This window comes from Aphelocoma coerulescens, chromosome 5, assembly GCF_041296385.1.
Source record: "Aphelocoma coerulescens isolate FSJ_1873_10779 chromosome 5, UR_Acoe_1.0, whole genome shotgun sequence".
Lineage (NCBI taxonomy): Eukaryota > Metazoa > Chordata > Aves > Passeriformes > Corvidae > Aphelocoma > Aphelocoma coerulescens.
In genome coordinates, this window is record NC_091019.1 from 51,429,463 (window position 1) to 51,448,147 (window position 18,685).

At 43.0% G+C, this 18,685-nt stretch overlaps 1 protein-coding gene across 7 annotated transcripts in view; it reads right to left on the reverse strand.

The window, feature by feature from the left end:
- CCDC88C (coiled-coil domain containing 88C) overlaps window positions 1-16,891 on the reverse strand; it is a 96,768-nt gene extending 79,877 nt beyond the window's left edge. For all 7 annotated transcript variants that reach the window (XM_069018090.1, XM_069018089.1, XM_069018093.1 and 4 more), the window contains exons 1-3: window positions 16,463-16,891; window positions 16,248-16,348; window positions 8,832-8,940 (exon numbers count right to left, since the gene is read on the reverse strand). In XM_069018090.1, the coding sequence (XP_068874191.1) occupies window positions 8,832-8,940; window positions 16,248-16,348; window positions 16,463-16,522 (270 nt within the window). In that variant the 5' untranslated portion in view covers window positions 16,523-16,891. The remainder of the gene's footprint in view (window positions 1-8,831; window positions 8,941-16,247; window positions 16,349-16,462) is intronic.
- Window positions 16,892-18,685: the final 1,794 nt, after the last annotated feature.

Genomic DNA, 18,685 nt, shown 5'->3' on the forward strand with positions numbered 1-18,685 from the left:
CATCTAAACAGCTATTTCAAAAAGTCACTCTGCTTACTCAAAGTACAATGTGCACACACTTTAATTTGCCGCTTTATTTGCTCCTTAGAGTTTGCTCATTTTATAAATCCTTCTCTTCAAAAACCAATGCGTGCAAATGGGAGATGCATGCACACATGCGGAAATGATAGCATTACAATTTCTATGCACTCATGAGCAGGTGCCTTCCTTAATTTGCATTGGTGCAAAGTCCAGACACCAGGTAAAATAGGAAATATACCCTTTCCTGTGAGTTGTCTTCAGCAAAGAAATCAGCACGCTAAAATTCCCTCCTGTCCCCAGGTCCATGACTTTCTCAGGTTCAGGGCTCAGCAGGGTAAATCCCACCACTCTTAACCAGGGTAGGTGTCTCCACAACCTTCACACCTATTTCTGGGCCCAAGAGCACTCACATTTGCCAAAGTACTGGAGGTCATCACAAACTCAAGCACACCTTTACAACACAAACCACAGAAGTTTTCAGAAGTAAATAAAACTCTGTGTTAGATCCAAGATCTCCCACACATTTCTGAAACCTGATGCTCCTTCTAAAAGACAGAGAAGCACTGCTTTAAGAGATATCTCAAATACCTGTCTCAGATGAAAATACACTGTGGAAGAATTCCTTACGGGTCTAATAAGCCATTAAAAAGGTGAAAGTTCATTACAGAGCTTTGTATCACAAGCTGAACTAGGATGCTGTTGAGTGGAAAGCCAAGGCCAGCTGAGTTACAGGCACAAAGAGACACCTTTGCTTGCTCCACACCACAGGGCCTCAGATCACTGCCTGGAACTGACAGGAACAAGCCTGAGCACCAAACCTTAATCCAGAGTCAGAGCTGTGTGAAAGCAAGACTGTGGACTGAACCCTGTCACAATACAGAATGTAACAATAACCTCAATGAAAGTGACACTGGATTAAGAAACACTTTCACAGGCAGAACATGCCTTTAAAATAAGAATATAAATCACTTTCCTTTACTACCTGCCATTAAAAAGCAGAAGTTATTTGCTTTGGGAATTGGTATGCAATTAGGGGACTGTTTGGCAATCATACTTTATACATTTGTGGAATTCATCTTCTCTCTTTAAAGACTTTTGAATGAAAAGTACTAAATGACATGGAATTCATTACAGAAACACAGGCAACAAAGCAATCTTTAGCTTTCATTTTTTATTATCTTTTAGCAAAAAATAAACCTCAACTCTATATTCAGCTATAAGTGGCATGCAGGCTGTTTTCTAACTTGCCCAAAATTGGTAGGCTCTATAAAACTTAATTCCCTCCTTCACAAAATTTCAGCTGACAAAAATAGGACATTTGTCCAAAATTGAGGCAGCAGGACTGAACATGGCTGTCTGAACAGTGACTTACATCTCAAACCTAATATCCAAAAATACATATGAAGTAGAGGACTGAAATACTCTGTGGCTTTAGCATTGGTAATCACAGCAACAGTCAAGGAGATTAACACTAGGCCTTGGCTTTCGTTAAGGAAAGTCACACACACTCACATTAGTCTTTTTAAAGCCATATAAAGGACACTGTGGATGCGCTCTGCAGTTCAGACATCCCAAGAATTGCTCTCATTAACATGTCAGAGGTTAAGTAAATGCTTCTGTGTGGGAACCAAACAGCTATTCCATACTGTAAAATTTTACAGGTCACCTCCACTTGCCTATTTTAGGCCACTGCTCCTCTCTTTCCTTGGCTCAGTTTCTTCATTTGTCTGCACAATATATTTACATCCCTCAAGCCTATTAAGCAAAACAAAGACAAGACTGCAGATATATGTCAGGGTACTCTGCCCTTTCCCATATTCTAGCTCCAGGAAAAAAGTAGTTTAAAAGTCAACCCATTCTCTTCCATCTGTTTGAGGTCACTATTTCATTCTGCATTAAAATGCACATAGAGCCTCAAGGGGAAAAAAACATGTCTCTAAAATTAGTCCTCCCTTAAACTTCCAGATAAAATTCAATCTATCAGCCAAAATGCATTCTGGAGTCACAGCCAGTAATCTCAATCAGGTGTCCAACATCATGCTACTGAGTCACCTGGAATAGGTACCTCTCACCAACCTGGGAACACTTTTAAAACTGACCTCTGCAGAAACTTATTTCAACTCTGAAGCAGAAATGTTTGTTTAGTTCTTCTGGAAATGACCAAGATAATTTTCACTAACAAAGCATCAGACAGTCTGGCTGCTAGTGATGAGTCACCTGTCTGTCTCTTTCCCACTGAAATACCTGATAACAGGACCATACAACGATCATGATTTTTGTTATTCTTATGTTTGTTCCACTGCAGCAGAGTGGTACTCTTTTTCAGCTGAAGAACTAGACCAAAGACTAACATCACTGGTTCAGCATTTCCCAGAATGGCTGCACCAAGGTCAGTCATTCCCTTGCCCTGCACCCACCACTAATAAGTGAATGTCTTCACAATTCACTGTGGACAATACCAGTCTTACATACAACCTTCATGTCTCATGATCATGCTCCTGCAGAAGAGAAAGCCTAACTCAAAATATTTTTGTCACTGCAGAACCAAGAAGGCCTCATTAAGCTAAGTACTGCATAAATACATATAGATAGTCTGTGCTTGTAGCAAGTTTAAATTAACTAGAAGTCAAATGAAGAACTGAGGCGGAAGCAAACACACAGCTAATAAGGTTCTACTCCAGGTTGTGCCAGTGGCAGAATCTCGAGCCCTGAAAGGCCCACTGCCTTACTGAAACACAGCCCATCCCTACAACAGTACCTTACAAATAACTTATTTGTCCTAAGAGTTTGTTTATTTCTTGTAGGCTTGTGAAAAAGACAGAGAGGCTTCATGGCTGCTCACTGTTGTTGCTTTGTGCAGCTGTAACTTCACGCCACGAGAACATGCACACTACCTCTGGTAGGCACAACAGTACAACTGCCAAAGCAGAAAATTTGGGAGGCTCTATGAATACAGCCCACTCAACTGTACAGAAAAGGGAGAGAGCTGCACTCGGGAGTGCATGAGATCAGTAAAGCATTTGAATTAAAAAGTGTGTCTGTTAAAGCTTCGGATACCTTGCTCATGAGAAAGCTGACACTCTCAGTTAATAATTTTGGAATTTAAAGCTCAAGATGAAGAAAGGTTGTCCCTAAGCCAAAACTGTTCCCTAGGGAACAGGAGTCAAAGGAAAGCAGTCACTCAGGCACAGTGTAGCTTAACACATCAAGCTCACAAAGCTAGCAAAAAGAAGTTTAGTTTTACCTAATTTCAGTAGGCCATTGGGAGTGCAAACTTTCCCCCTAAGAAAAGAAAAATACTTTTTTGACTTCAGGGTGTGTGCATTTATGTGCATTTCTAGCATTTTGGTGTTTACTTTGCTAAGGACTAGATTACTAGCCCTCTAGAAGTAGCCTGCCTAGTAGGGAAAGATTCCAGCTCACACAAGAGGACACTGCTACTTCCAGAACTTTATTTATAGTAGGAGTACAGTTGCCAGTCCCTAAGCTGTGCCCAAATCTGGAGCTCCAAGTTTGAATTGCTCTTTGCAGTTCAGTTAAGAGCTCCAAACCCGACTCAGTGCTTCAACTACAGAAGTGGGAGTTGTTTACTGATCTGGAACCTACTGGTATTGCAAGACCTTCACTGATCCACAAGGAAAAACAGCATTTGCCTCAGCCTGAACACAAACTCATCTCTATTCCATAGGTTAGAAACAGCCTCAGCAACTCACAGGCAGCTAAATACCCTTTTAATGCACCTGATAAAAACTCTGCTGCTTGTACTTGTTTTACTCACGTATAGAGCAGAGAAGTAAAAGGAAGACACGGGTCTGAAGAAATATGCCCTAAAATTAAGGCATCCTTGCCCCCCATGATCTCTGGGCCCAGCTAAGTGATTTAGGTGGGGACAGTAGGATTTGCGGTGATAAAGTGTCCCTAAAAATTCAGTGAATTGCTTCCTCTTCACCCACCCCTCCTCTCCTTTTAATGAGAACACTAAGGGTTATTACGAGTTTTTTACTTAAGTTGCACATGTCACACAGTCACAACTCTTTTCAGAGTTGTGGCTCAGTACAACTCTTTTTTAATTAAGAGACATTTCCAACTTTTTAGAAATGCAAGGTAATCTGCTAGGTATTTAGTGGCCACAACTGCAGGGAATAGACACAACAAAAATACAGCCGTGACCACAGTGTAGCATTTCTTCCAACAGCATTTCTCATCTGCATACTCCAGATGTGACCATAATACCCATCCAGGCCTAGCCAAGGGATGATCACATTCTTGTCTTCTGTCAGATTTAAGTTTTTCATGTAAATGCTAGGAATTTTTGCTTGAGAGTGCAGTATATACTGCTGGAGTGATTGCTGACATTTTTGAAGGTTAGGAAACTACCTGTTATCAAAACAGACCTTTTCACAAAACTCCTTTTTTTTGGTATCAAAGTGATTTTTAGTTCCTTAGAAAAAACATTCAACCCAAAGACTGACACATGAGCAGAGGAAGCACAGTAAAGCCAGTTCAAGCTTCCCCTGGCAGCCTACCTTAGGCTTCTTCTAAAACTCTACAGGTATGAGCATATTATCCAAGCATTGCAGATATCAGGACAGCTGAACTTACACGGAATCTTCAAGCAGCAGCCCCTACAGGATTATATATTCTGTACAATACAGCAAAGGGAAAGGCTAATACCCTTCAGATTTTCTAGCTTTCTCCTTCCATCTTCTTTCAGTTTAAAGACAGCCAGGCATTGGAATTCAGTCAGAGCAAGAAGAGTCACATAAAATTCACACTATGAGGAAAGAAAACTTTGTGCTGTGTTCAGCCTTTTCCAAGATATGGCACCAATTCCAGAAGTTTTATGATCAGCCATTTCTCCAGTGAACCAGTAGCATAACCATTATTAAATGCAATTAATGACATTATCTTGAATGCTCATAAAATCCCACAGCAAAATGAGTCATATGCTCAGTTTCAAAAGAGGGGCCTCTCAAGTCAATAAAACCCTGCAAAGGTGCAACTGTTGAGAGAGTGGGAAATGCAAAGACATTGCATAGTACCACTGGTAGCCAACAAATAAATAAAAACCACCAAAGCCTGCAGCAACCAATGTTGTCCTCTGTTTTAAGAGTCTTGACACTGTTTTTCTCAGCAGCCACCAGCAATGAAGTCTCATGCAACTGAAAGTTGCAAGATGGCAACTCTTCAGAAAATTGCAAATGAACAAATTCAGTTGGGAAATTTCTAAAACAGAGAGGTTATTCAAATGGAAAAAAAAGCCTCTTCATTGCACGTATCCCTCCCAAGTTATGTCCGGTGAAGCACATCTAGGGGTTGATCTTTAAAGCTTAAATCAAACCCAAATTCCACCAATAACCTGTCTTGTTAATACTTATTTCCAGCAGAAACCCTCAGCTTATGAGATCAGTAAAGTGCCAACACTGTAATACTTGGAACTGTGCTTCTGGATCAGACCTGTCCTTGTTTTCTGAAGTATTATCTCTATAAACGAGAATTTTGCTTTAATGAAGAGATCAACTATACAGATATACTAGAAATCTGATATTAGATACAGAAAGACTAGACAATTACATGATCTGAAATCTCAGCTACCTTCTGAATATCAGCATTAATTTTAGTAGGCACTTACGTCACCTTCCTCAGATACTATTTACAGTACCATGAATTTATGTCATATTCTTGATTGCTCCTGCCCAGTACAGAGAAAGACAAATATTATTACATACCTACCAATGTCCTTTGAAAAACAATGAGGAAAATGCCACTTCATTCTAGATGACCTGGTCTACCAAATTCAGCAATTATGCCGTAAACTTGACTTTAGCCCATTAAGCAAAAAGGAATGTAAAATGTCAAGGCCAGTATTGTGTATTTAGGAGTTTTTGTTTCTCTTGAGGAAGCAGAAAATTTGTGTTCCTATTGTTTGTCAGGAACTTATCCCTCACAGTCTGCAGACATGTTTTCAGTCAGTAAGACACTACCCTCACTTTAACTTCGGCTAATGTATTAATACTACTTCATCGAACAATGCCCACAACTTCAGCCTATTTAAAAACATCTCTAATATTCAGGAGAGAAGCAGCCTAACAATATTTAATTATTAAGAATATTTAATATTCCAAAGCATCTATTTGGTTGCATGTTAAAAAAAATCCTAGTAAAACCTACTTAAATCATATCCTAAACGACAAGAAAACCTCCAAACATCTAACAGAGACACGAGTAGAGATGCAACACTATACTTGGCATCAATCTCACACAGAGCTCAGTTACAGCATAGATGGCCTCAACTACCCCCAGACTATGGGAAGTTGAAGGCTGCACACACCACATGAAAGGGAATCTCAGATTAGCAACAAGACCTTGGATTTGCCCTGAAGATATGATTGTGTCAAGGAAAAATAAGTTTCTTATATAATGTTATTATCACCAAAAAAAAGTTATTTTATTTTAAACTCTGTTGTAATTACATTTTCAGGACCAAATGCAAAGACTGATAAGCTCTCATGACTACTTAGTTTACATACAGTATATGTTGTCCTCAGGCAGCAAGATTCATAGTACTTAACTTCTGGATTACAATAGGAACATGACTGTTACAACTGCTACTGCAAGCCTCAGCTACTGTTTCCCATTGAAAATTCTGTGTCTTAACCTATTTTAGTTGTTGCTAGCTTTATTGGATTAGCTCAACAGCTAGGTCAACAAGTAACATAACACATGACTCTGAATCACTTTTCTTTTTTCCTGACTCTGATCTCTCTCCAGGTACTTTTAAAAGAGGTCAGAGTATCAGCTTCAAGGAAAGAAAAAAAGGCACGTGAATGAAAGTTTCAACACATGAAGAACCAGACTCTCAGACATTAAATCTTGTGGGGGGCAAGGAGAAGGAAGGTTAGGACTAATCTCTCTCGTAGACTCCATACACATTTTAACTATTTACTGAGTAACAGAAACAGCAACAACAAGACAAAACAAAAAACCAACCCACTAACCCCCAAACTTCAGCCTCTAGTTATGACCAAATGGAATTTCCCCTTAGAAATCACAAGTCTCAGGAATGACATCACATTGCATCAGCATCTCCAGATCTCAACAAGAGACACAGATCAGTTATCCTCAGAAACACATGATACCCTTCCCCTACACCATCTCAAACCTAAGTTACTTCATTTTCCTAGCAGGCTGCTGGAACTTGCACAGATGACTCATATGCCCCATCTGGATTTGTCATTTTCCACAAGTGCCTGTCTTTCAGGCTTTCCTAAGCAAGTCCAGGAGCAGAGTTGTGGCAATCTGGAATAGCAGTGTAGGTAAGCTTTGGAAGAGAATGGCATGAAAAGGCACTACTCTACATCTCTTCTGTATTTTGAAGACAAAACCAATACACAGTCTCTTCTATATATACAAAAAAGATGAAGTGTCCAGGGTAAACACACTGACATCAACTCCTACAGTTTAGTTTGCTTGTTCGTTATATGATTGAGACACACAGAGAAGCATTTTAACAATCCTAAGTGGTTTCAGCCTGGTTTACACTGCACAGCATTCAAATCTGGCAAAAGATGTGTAGAAGGTAACAGCAGAACAGTTACCTTCTCACTAAGAAGTCCAAATATACATAACAGTGTGCATACAGAAAATCTATTTAGAGTAACTGAACTTGTGCTGTGGCTCTCCAGCAGCAGTCAACTGCTTGTAACTCTGCAAAAGCACTCAGCTGTCACCACCCTGGTTTTAGGGGAGCACTGTTACAGTACAGGAACACTGACAGTTCAAGAAAGGCACCCAACAAGTGCACTGTGAGACTCTGCAGTCATTCCTGCACTTGCTCTCTTAGAGCGAGTTCTGAACAAACAACTACTTGAACACCAAAGTACAGAGTGTAAAAAGTCTACCTTCAAGCAAAGCACAGATTTACTTTTCCTGTCAATTTAAGGTTTATATTCTGGTGCTAAAAACACTTCTTCATCAAGATTTTATTTTCTAGCAGCCCCTTTAAGAAAAGGTTTCCTGTTTTAAAAAGTCTTCTGTCTAGAAACACTACTTCCATTTCAGCAAACCCCTTCACATACACAATCCTACCACAAAACAGCCCTTTTAGTATATGCATCTCCAAATGCTATGACAGTCTTTGAGCACAAAAACTTCTTTAAAAAAAAGAGGAAGGCAAGGAAGCAGCCTCTGGCCGTGAGGAATAGATAGAGAAGATAACCGTATTGTCAATTTCAGAAGAGAAAGCATGGCTGGAAGTACTTTTACACAAACACAATTTCCCCTCCATTTCCTGTGATGCCTTGAGAGGCCTCGCAGAAACAGAGACGAGACAGGAGTAAGGGAATAAGGTAGGTATTTATTTGAAAGGCCTTCAAAGGTGCCCCCTGGGGAGCCAGAGGCTATTGCCAAGATGGACGCCAGGTCACGAGTTCTTCACACTTTTATAGGTTTGATTCATTTGCATATCAGAGTTAATTCTCCAATTAAAGCTTCAGTTTAATGATGTAATTCCCCTCAGCTTGCCCCCTCAAAGGCTTTCGGTTTATACTTTTTGGGCCTAGGACAGTCTGGGTGTCCTTGAAGAGCAGGCCCGGAGAGACTTTGTTATGTCTACCTAGCACGAGAGAGCAGAAATTAACAGGCTTCAAGAAGCTTCAGAGTTACACACTAAGCAGTACAGAATTTGAAAAATATGAAGTTAAAACCTAAGGCATCACCTGCAGCAAGCTTCTTTGAGCCCCCAGCCCCTGCACTAGCTAAAACAGTACAGCAGTCACCACAGACCAATGAGCAGAGAGCAGAAAGCTCACCTGATAGTAAGTCTTAATGTTTCTGATCAAGATGGTCAGGTTTTGGACCCGAAGATAGGTATCATTATTTACATGCTTGTTGACACGTTGGTTGGTTGGTCGAGGATCTCTATTAAAAAGGAAGAAGAAAATAAAATATTACTAATTAAACAGGTGTTAAGACTTAAGATCTCAATAACACATTTAAGTTTATGCAATAAATACACTGACAACTATACAGGGTATGTATACATTAATTCATGATAGAATAGGCTCATTACCTCTACACCTATGTATAAGTTGGCAATACTGCCTGCATTTCACAAAGTACCCTACTGCAACCCACACAGCACTTCAGGGCAGCTTCCCTTCTTACCCATATTTCCCTGAAAAGAGAACTTACCTAGCTTGTGCAAGCTAGATCAAAGCAGTCTCTGATAATATGGGGTTTTCCTTATTCAAATAAAGGCAAGTCTAGGAAATACTATCATGCCTTCCTTGGCTTTGGAGTTTTACAACAAGAAGAGGGTATTAATACTTGATCAGTGATGTAAAAAAAAAAAACTGCAAAGACCAGAGGCCTTACAAACTAAAGGGAAAAGAAGAATATTGTACTTATTACACCCATATCATCTAACTAGATCTCTCATATACATGCTATGTTTCTTGTTTGATTTTAAAGAAAACATATCAAAATTGTACCTGAAGCAACTTTATTTCTAAAATAAAAAATAAGACATGGGAAAAAGGTTGCAAATAATTTCATACAAATGTCAGATCCTCTCTGTACACTCTGAGACATTGCAAAAAAAGGAACCCAAAAATCCTTATCTGCCAATAGCACAGATCAAAGCATTTTGTTTGCTCTCTAATAATGACTCTTATCAGCAGACTCCTACACAATCCAAACACCTGCCTCCCAGAGCTCTGCTGTGGCTGTTAATTAAGCCATTCACAGCTCTTCCAGGGCCAGCTATTGAACTCGAGCGTTGACAAGGAAATAAAAGACGAACTGATCCAATATTTATGTTTAAAATATATCTGCCAACGTTTACATAAGTATGTCAAAGAGCCTTTACTTTTTTTTCTAAATGCACAACCATTCCAGAGCACCTCTTGAGTGAAAGCAGTGCTGTGTGAATAAGTATGAAAAAATACACAGATATTCCACAGATGAGAGAAAACTGCCTTGAGAGCAGATAACATCAGACACAGTATTTATGTACAAAGGTTTAAGCAATGTGAAGCACAGATGACCGAAACTAGCAAGACACTACACAGCCTTTCCAGCAACACAGGATTTTGCATGTGGATTAGTACTGTAATAAATTATGAAAGAAAGAACAAAAAGAGGCAACTGCAACAAGCTTTTAAAGTAAAATCTGTAGTAAGTATTCCATTTTACTGATGCTCAGATACAGGAGTGCAGAAGCCATACTTGGAACAGTTTGACAGGATGGGTCCTCGACACTGAGGGCAAAGCATAAATGCCACCTGGGCTTGAGCTCAGACAGTACCCTGCCTTCAGTACTGTCTGAGCAGATGCCGAACCTCAAAGGAAGCTGGATACAGCTTTTTTAGGCAAGGCCATGACAACAAACTGGGAAGCTAAAAGGGAAGAAACATTCAGTAAAGAGAAGCTGGCCAAACAGAAGGGTCAGCCTACAGCTCTCATTTCCATGAGAAAGCTCATGTAGGCAGCATGCTGCCATGGCACTGTCTGGCAGTGTTCCAGGTTTGTGGCCAAGAATGGAGATCTTTGACTGGCTAGCAGTCACTACTCCACAATCCTTCCCAGAACTGCACAAAATGGGGCCAAAATCCACAAAACACATTGACGAGCCACAGGAAAGGAGAGGCTATTTCTTCAACAGCTGCAGCAGTGGAACTGCAGGACTTGGATGAGGTTTTCAAAGGCACATAAGGCACAAAACAACTACTTCCTAGACAAGATCTGCTCATTTTTGCACAGTGGAGATTGTGTTACAAAAACAGAAGCACTAGCAGGATCAGGCCCTCAGAAGCAATTGCAGAGCTTTTATCCTATCATCTTCGTTAAGGGTAATTGATTGCTCCAAGAGCCCTTAATGCCACTGACCTCAGGGTCCTCTTAACCTGCAGCCAAGCTGCAGCACAGTGTAGCTCTGGCACTCCTGCCACTTCTCCATCACAAGGAAGTTAAAAGCTTTTCTGAAAATAGAAGGTAGCTCAAAAACCCTAGTTTTCTGAACATGTTGTGTAACCAGCTTCATACCTCAGCTCACTTCAGAGAGGACCCTCTGCACAAGATGTGCAAGTCCAGCACAACCAACACTTCAAACTGCAACAGGGATTAACTGTCTTTGCAGGAAAACGAAACAATTCCTTCTCAACAGGCAAGATCCCATTTCTTCTTTCTGTGCTTAAAGACAACCCTATCCTAGAGAATACAGAGCTGTTGGTACCACACTTTGTACATTATAGCATCTTGTATGGTGAAATCAAGAATTTTATAGAAAGGAACTGTTTCCAAGGATCACAGTGAAAATTAAAGAGAGATTTTCTTTTTTTTTCCAACACTAACCAGATAACCCAAACAAATTAACGTCTAGATATATCTGAAAAATCCATGAACACCACCTCAGATGCCTTTTCAGTCTTTTGATGTTTGGTCTTTCCCTTACATACAAATCTAATGAAAACGACATTTCTTTTTTTTGAAAACCACCTACTCCTCAAGATCAAAAAGGTTATCTAAATAAGACTGAGACTGCATGGCTGAGGTGTGACTTAGGGAGGTACTCCATAAACCAGTAAAAACCCATCCAAGACAAATAAACAGAAGGAAAAATCTCAAACCTCACTATATACCCAAACATTTTAAAGAAGTCATCTGGTTTGTACACTCTCATGACTCTTCTAGGAATAGAGAGAAAAGGAAGGGTCAGGAGACAGATCAAGTGACAAGTTCAGCAGGCATGGGGCTAGCAACACAAGTGCATGAAGATGCAATCCCTTAAGTCATCAGTTAATAAAAGTAACCACAAAAAACCCACTTAAATTTTAAAATGACAATCCCATTCTTACAATTTCTGACAAGCCATTTTGATGAGCAAGGGGAAACCCCTCAAGTCAGGCCCAAGGGTTATAAGACGCCAGAAGGAACTGACTGACCCAGCATCCTGCAGCACTTCGCTCTGCAGGCAAGGCACTAATCAAAAATACACCACTCTGGGGCCACTCTAACCCTCCTACCACCCAAGTTCTTCCTCTCTCATCAAGTGAGGCAATGCTACTAAGGCTGGCAGATTCCTAAATTGCCTAGAAAATGATGGAAAAATGCACCTCTAAATAAGATTCTAAAATTTTTAATTAAACAGATGCACATCTCTAACCTTCTGGTATTCATGCCATTTTCTAGAAACCACAAAGAGCGGGCACTCACAAGGTGGCTGTTCCTGTCACGTGGTCTAAATTAAAGACAACGTATCAACAGCACCACAAACCATGACAGCTGCCACTGAAATGGAAAAAACCTATTACTGTGCATTTTTATAATGGGATTTTAACACAAATACAGTGTTAGTTATACAGTGTTATCGGCTGTATTCCTAACACACATTCCTGTTCGCTAAATGTTTTGACAGAAAAGCAGTCAATTATCAATTAGAAGAATTAGAATAAGCCAACGTGAAAACACTTACATGCCTACATAAACCTCCACACTATTTCTTATAGGAAGTTTCATTTGGGAAGTTAAATGGGGCAAATATTTGCTTATTCTTGTAGGTATTATACCACAGCTGCAACTGTAACGCTAAGGCAGACTATGCAGCGTCACCACGTGCTGATTTCATACCAGGAAGCGACACACAGCCATCTGAACAAAGTTCTTTTAAGTATGTCTGCAGAGAAACTCGTTAACCTGGTATACATAAATCCATCAGCAACACAAGCTTGAAACAGCACTCTGAAGATTAACAAACATTTTTGTATGCAGAGCTTTCAGCCAGTACTGCAAGTCTGCAAAATCAACGCTGTCCTTCATGAATTATCAGGTTGGGATATACACTTGAGCAGGACATAAGCACACAAAACCACTCATTTACAACAGATTTATTTGAAAAATCATTTGTTTTGTTTTAAAATCTAAGTGGGGAAACCAAACACTGCTGTCTGACTCTTGCTACTAAATTTAACTTGTTTAACAGCTAGGTGCCCCTACTGAGAACCAAACAATGCCCAACTTTCTTAAAAATAGCCTTGCTTGTTTTAGAGATTACCAGTAAGCAAAGGGATCACCAGCAAAGCCCAACAGCTGGTGTCCTACTGACTACAGTCTGCCTAAACCCAGGCCAGGTTCCCTTCCTCTGCCCTTGTGCCACGGCTACATTTGGCAAGCCTGAGCAAACCACATTTTATTCAGAGCTGGCATTCCCGGGGGCAGTTCATTTCTGAAGAGGATGAAATGAAGGCTCAGCCCTATTTTCACCTCCTGTCAAAGAGCCACAGGGACCTGACAGGAGGAAAAGTGATAGATAGCTGTCACATATCTCTCTGGTGACACAGCTGCCTTGCTGAGATGAACCCATCACCTAAAAAACATTGACACCACAACACAAAGCAGCTGGAATCTTCTCCACCCAAAGTTGCCAGACAGCATTTGGGGAAAATCCAAACCATTACAACAGAAATTAGGGGCTGACTGAACTCCTACAGCCCACCCGCAATTCAAACAGCTAAAGCCTTACTTCCACTCAGCAATCTCCACTGAACAGGTACATCTGGATTTCTTCACAGATCCACCTATCCTTTTTGCCCTGAATGAAACTTAAAATCTGCTTTGCTGCAGGGCAGAAATGTTGTATTTTTAGTAAGGAATTTCCCAAGAATCTGGATTTCAAAATCTTCACTGAAAGAAACACGTTGATTTGCAGCAAAGTACTGCATCACACCTGGTGTTTAGATGCAAGCTTGTGTGCCCCTGCTATTTCTGTTCCCATAATCAGGCAAGCAGGATAAAAAAAATCCAAGTGAAATAACACACAAGTGATGATGCAGCTGCTCACATCAGGAGCCCACCTCTTTCACCCTGCCACCCCCTACTCTCTACATGTGTGCACATGTCCGCACCTGTGCTTTCAAGCAATCAACACTATCACGGCATGGCAAATCCAATTCTAGATTTATCAAAGGCTCTCATTAATACGCTTCCAGCAGGAAGAAATCTCCAGCCAAGCACTGAAAACTATCCTCAGGGACCAAGACTTAAAAACAATGAGCAAGAATTTTTAAAAACGCATTTGTTTTTTTATTCTGAAAGCTCTGTGGGGCAGAAACATGCCTTGCAAGACTTTCCTGACTTACAGGCAAGCAGTAATTGCATTGCAATTTCTAAAGTTAAAACCAGGGAAAAGTAAAGGTCAGTCAGCACCTCTCCTGAGCACCTTGCTAGGTCAGGATACATAAACAAAATGGCAATCCTTCCTAAATTAAACTGTCTTGGGGTCTCAGTACAAAGCTTTTGGTTTCAAGCTCCTTAGTCACCATTAGAAGCACCGGTAAATCTCCGGGGAAAAAAGGCCCGACTGTGTATAATGGGACAGTTTCCTACTCCACAGTGCTTGTGCCTCCCACATTTCACTTTCTGAGACACCACTGGCGGAGATGTTTCCTGGAGAAAAAACCCAAACAAATTAAAACCAAAACCCCACCAACTTATTTACCTGACTGCTTAAAACAAGTAAACATGCCAGGGCATCTCTCATAATCACATGAGAGCAGACAAAATACCAACTGGTGTCACTGCACTCAGCCAGCCTATATGCTTATCTTCCTTATTTCCATGAGATCTTATCATTCTCTCCTTGTCTCCAGACCACTGTTCAGTTGCTCCCTCGACTTTAACAACTCCATCGCCTTAGACTTAGTTCAATGGCCAAATACAAATATTTAAGTTTGCACACACCACCTAATAAAGCTCTCATAAAAATGCCACAGTCATTCAAAAGCCACATAACTCCATAAATTTGTGACTAAATGTGACTCAGTTATTTTTTTCTTGGTTTTAAATAAGAAGATGATTGCACATATAATTAAATAAATGTCTTAGATAATACTACTGTTTAGTTAAACCTGCAGCCGACTCAGCTGCTGTTCCTTGATAGTTTGGTTGGTCATCTCTGTGCCAAACACAATGGTCATAAATCAAAATTTAATTTCCCACACATTGGAAAGCTACAAACCTGGATCTAAGCATTCCTACTTGAGGCTTTAATTTCCAGAAAATTATTTTTTTAAAGAGTAATTACTCCTTAAAAAATGCTGGAAATTATGCCTTCTCTTTCCAAGAGGCTTCTATCCCTGCTAATATTTTACACCACTAGTTTGTTATCTCCATGTGTGCTGGCTGATCTGGCTTCTGTTCTGAATCATGGATCTTCACCAGCTTCACTATCTAAGTTCCAGTACACAATTTTCACCGTTGGTAACATCAAATAAAAAGAAAATTTTATTACCTTCTCACGTGGAACAACCAGGTATCAGAATATAACAAAACTTGGCAACTTGAGCAGGTGAGGCATTGCTTGTCAGACTTAATGTTATTTCTCAAGATTCAAAAAGAATCTAATATGAATTCTTAATTTAAATACTTTGATTAACACTGCAAAACGCCAGTCAAGTTTCAATTGATTTCAGTCACTTAAGAGAGTGCACTGCCAAAACTGAGTGACTTCCAAGCTCTCCTCCCCTGAAAGGCAAATACTTCTCCCTACAAACTCTCAGATATATTTCAGAATACTTAAAAGCAAATACAGAGAAAAGAAAAAACAGTCAGGCTCTACATACAGCACAGCAGATCAGCAACAGGAAAGGATGTGGTTAAAAACACAGCACAAGTCCTAACAACGATTCATTTCAATGTTAGGGTATTTTCAGCACTCCATCTTTTAACCAGTTTCTAAGATCCCTCAACGGCCTTGCAGTGCCACTTGAAAGAGGTAGCACTAAGGGTTTTTTCCAAATTATGTACTCAGTATCGAAGTTTACGCAAGAGTAGACAAAGTTCAGATGAAACCCTCCCAGTAAAGCTTTATATGATACTGTATTTTCATTTCCTTCTTTGTACTGCCACACACCTTCCACTGTAGCATGCGTGAATAACTGAGACAATTAGGAGAGAAAAAATGAAAAAAGAAAAAAAAAAGAAGGAAAAACAAACACACTCCACGCAAAAAGACCAGAAAGAGAAGTTAAAGAATATTTTATAGAACTGGATTAGTTCGGAGCTTTTTTCCCCCCACTGTTTTTTGTAAATTTCGAAGAGCAACCAAAACGAAAACCGCTCCGGCCCAGGCCGCCCTCCCCGCACGAGGAAAGCTCCGGGCCGGAGCCCCACACCCGCGGGAGGGGCCGGGGCGCGCCCCCTCATGTCTGCCGCCCTCCGACCCCACTCACATTTGCAGCATGATTTTGTTCAGGACCACGCCATCCACCAGGTCCATGTAGATACCGAGGTTATCCTGGTCGCCACTCCCCAGGTCCCCGAAGGTTTTCACCTGCCGGAGGAAGGACAGCGGGTTGGGGGACGGCTGGCGGACACGGGCAACCCCGGCAGGACAGGGCTGCCCCGCCGGCTGCCCCCTCGCTCCCCGCCGCCCCGCTCTGCTCACCCAGGTCACCAAGGGGCTCTGCAGGAAGAGCTCCAGGAGCTCGGAGACGGTCACGTCCATGTCGCCGGGGTTCGGGCGGCGGCGGAAGGCTGCGGCCGCGGGGCCGGCTCACTCGGGAGACAAAGGCGCGGAGCCCATGGCCCACCGCCCCACTGCCCGCCGGGCGCTGCCTACAGGGCAAACAATGCGCGGCTCATCGCTCCCCGCCCCGCTGGCACACGCGGGGCCGCTCGCCGCGCTCCCTCCTCCCGACAGCAACAGGCCAGTCTTCCCCCGCCGAGCTCGCCCCGCGGCTGCAGAAGTTCCCCAGGCAAGAGCGAGCCACGCCAGGAGAAGGGGGCTCAGCCGCCAGGCCAAACGCCCAGGAGCAAAGGCGCGGAGCTCCCGTAGGATGGCTCTGAGCAGCACCACAACCCCTCCGCTCCGGCCGCCGCGGTACCTGTGGCGGGGCGTGCCCGAGCCCCGGCAATTAGACCCGGGCGGTGGCGGCGGCGTGAGGGGCAGCGGCCGCCGCCAATGGAAGGGGCGGAGGGGGCCGGCGCCGGCCAATGGGCGGCGGCCGCGGGGGCGGGATGCGGTGTGGGGTCGGGGCGCGCCGCCCGCTCGGCATCGCCCGCGCGCGGCAGCGAGAGCGGCCCGCGGCCTCTGCCCGCCCCGGCGGGGGCGGCCCCGCACCCCCGCGGCTGCGCCTCGTTCCCGCTGTCACCGAGGTGATGCGCGGCCTCGCCAGGAAATTCGCCCGCGCGGCCGCGACCGGGGCGGCTGTACCTGCCGGGAGCCGCCCGGCGCCGCGCCCTCCTCCGCTGGGAACGGCGCCAGCGCTGAGCGGGAGTGTGCGGGTCTGAAGTTTACGCTTTAAAAGCTGCGAAATTCACCACAAAGTGCTTCGTAGGGGTGCTTCCAGACGCGCCGCGTAAACCCCTTAGTGCAGGTCAAAGAACTAAGAGGGGAAACTTGGAGCAAAGCGAGCGGCACAACCTGTTGCGCGCCCTCTTGGAATGAACCGGGAGCAGGTGCCCGTGGCGCTCCCGCCGCCGGGGCAGGTCCGGCGGGGCCGGGCCGGGCCGGGCTGGCTGAGCCCGGGGAACAGACCGCCCACCGGGGTGCCAGCTGTTTTCCTGCGGGGCAGAATTTACCCAATCTTCAGTTAGGAAAATAAATAATGCCGGGTAATCTGGATGATTGCTGCTTTACTTATCCCAGGCTCAGAACTTGAAGAGAAATAATTTAGTCATGAAGCTAACCAGTTTAATGCACGGTGTCACATAATGGGGTTGTGTTGTGCCAGGATTTCTGTTTGACAGTTTGCTCTGTTTTTCACAGATGCAATCTTTTATCTCTGGTATTTATCAGCCTGTGCATCAGCCACCTTTTAGTGCATTCTGACTATTTCTTGTTCGATCATACTGAACTCAAAAAATATATTTTGCATCTTGCACAGTCAGACACGACATATCTGAAATTCTGGTTATTATTAACCACCTACCTTCGATACGTATTTTTGTTACGGGGGTGGGTGCACGTGTGTTTGTGCATCGGCTGAGGGAGAGACATCTGTTGTTGTGCCTGAGGGACTAGAGCAGTTTGCAAGCAAACTATTACCAAATGATAGACACTAGTGTTCATTGTAGAGGCCTGATTGTCCCACTAAAGATCGGGTTTAATGATCTGCTTCATGCGATCCTTGTTTTAGGCAGCCCTGTAGATAAGGACGGATAACTCCCACTTGCTACGCTGGTACATGTAAATTGCAACTTGTTTACGAGCAAAAAACAACTTAGTATTTGAAAAATATATAGACCTATTCACAGAAGACAGAATAAAGATGGAAGAATGCTTTCCCACTTTTCACAACTTGGATACAACTCGTTTGTAGGACAAACAGACTCCTGAAAAGAAGCGACAGCTGCATAGTCCGATCCAGGTGTTGCCAGTAGAGAGATAATTGAAAGGGAGGGCGCATCATGGAGCACAGTTATAAAAACCAAACTTCTTACCCGGGAAACTTTCCTGGGGATGCTGTTAGCTGCCAAATGCTCACGCGTTATTCAAGGTGCCTGCCTGCGTTACAGGAAATACTTGGCCCCGGGCAGTATGGAGGACGGGCAGGGGCTGGGAATGGGGTTGGAATGCGGGTGCCGCTGCCTCGGCCTCGGCGGGCGGGGGCCGGGCGCCCTCTGGCGGCGGAGGCGCGGGAAGCGGCTGCGCGCTCTCGTCGGATGC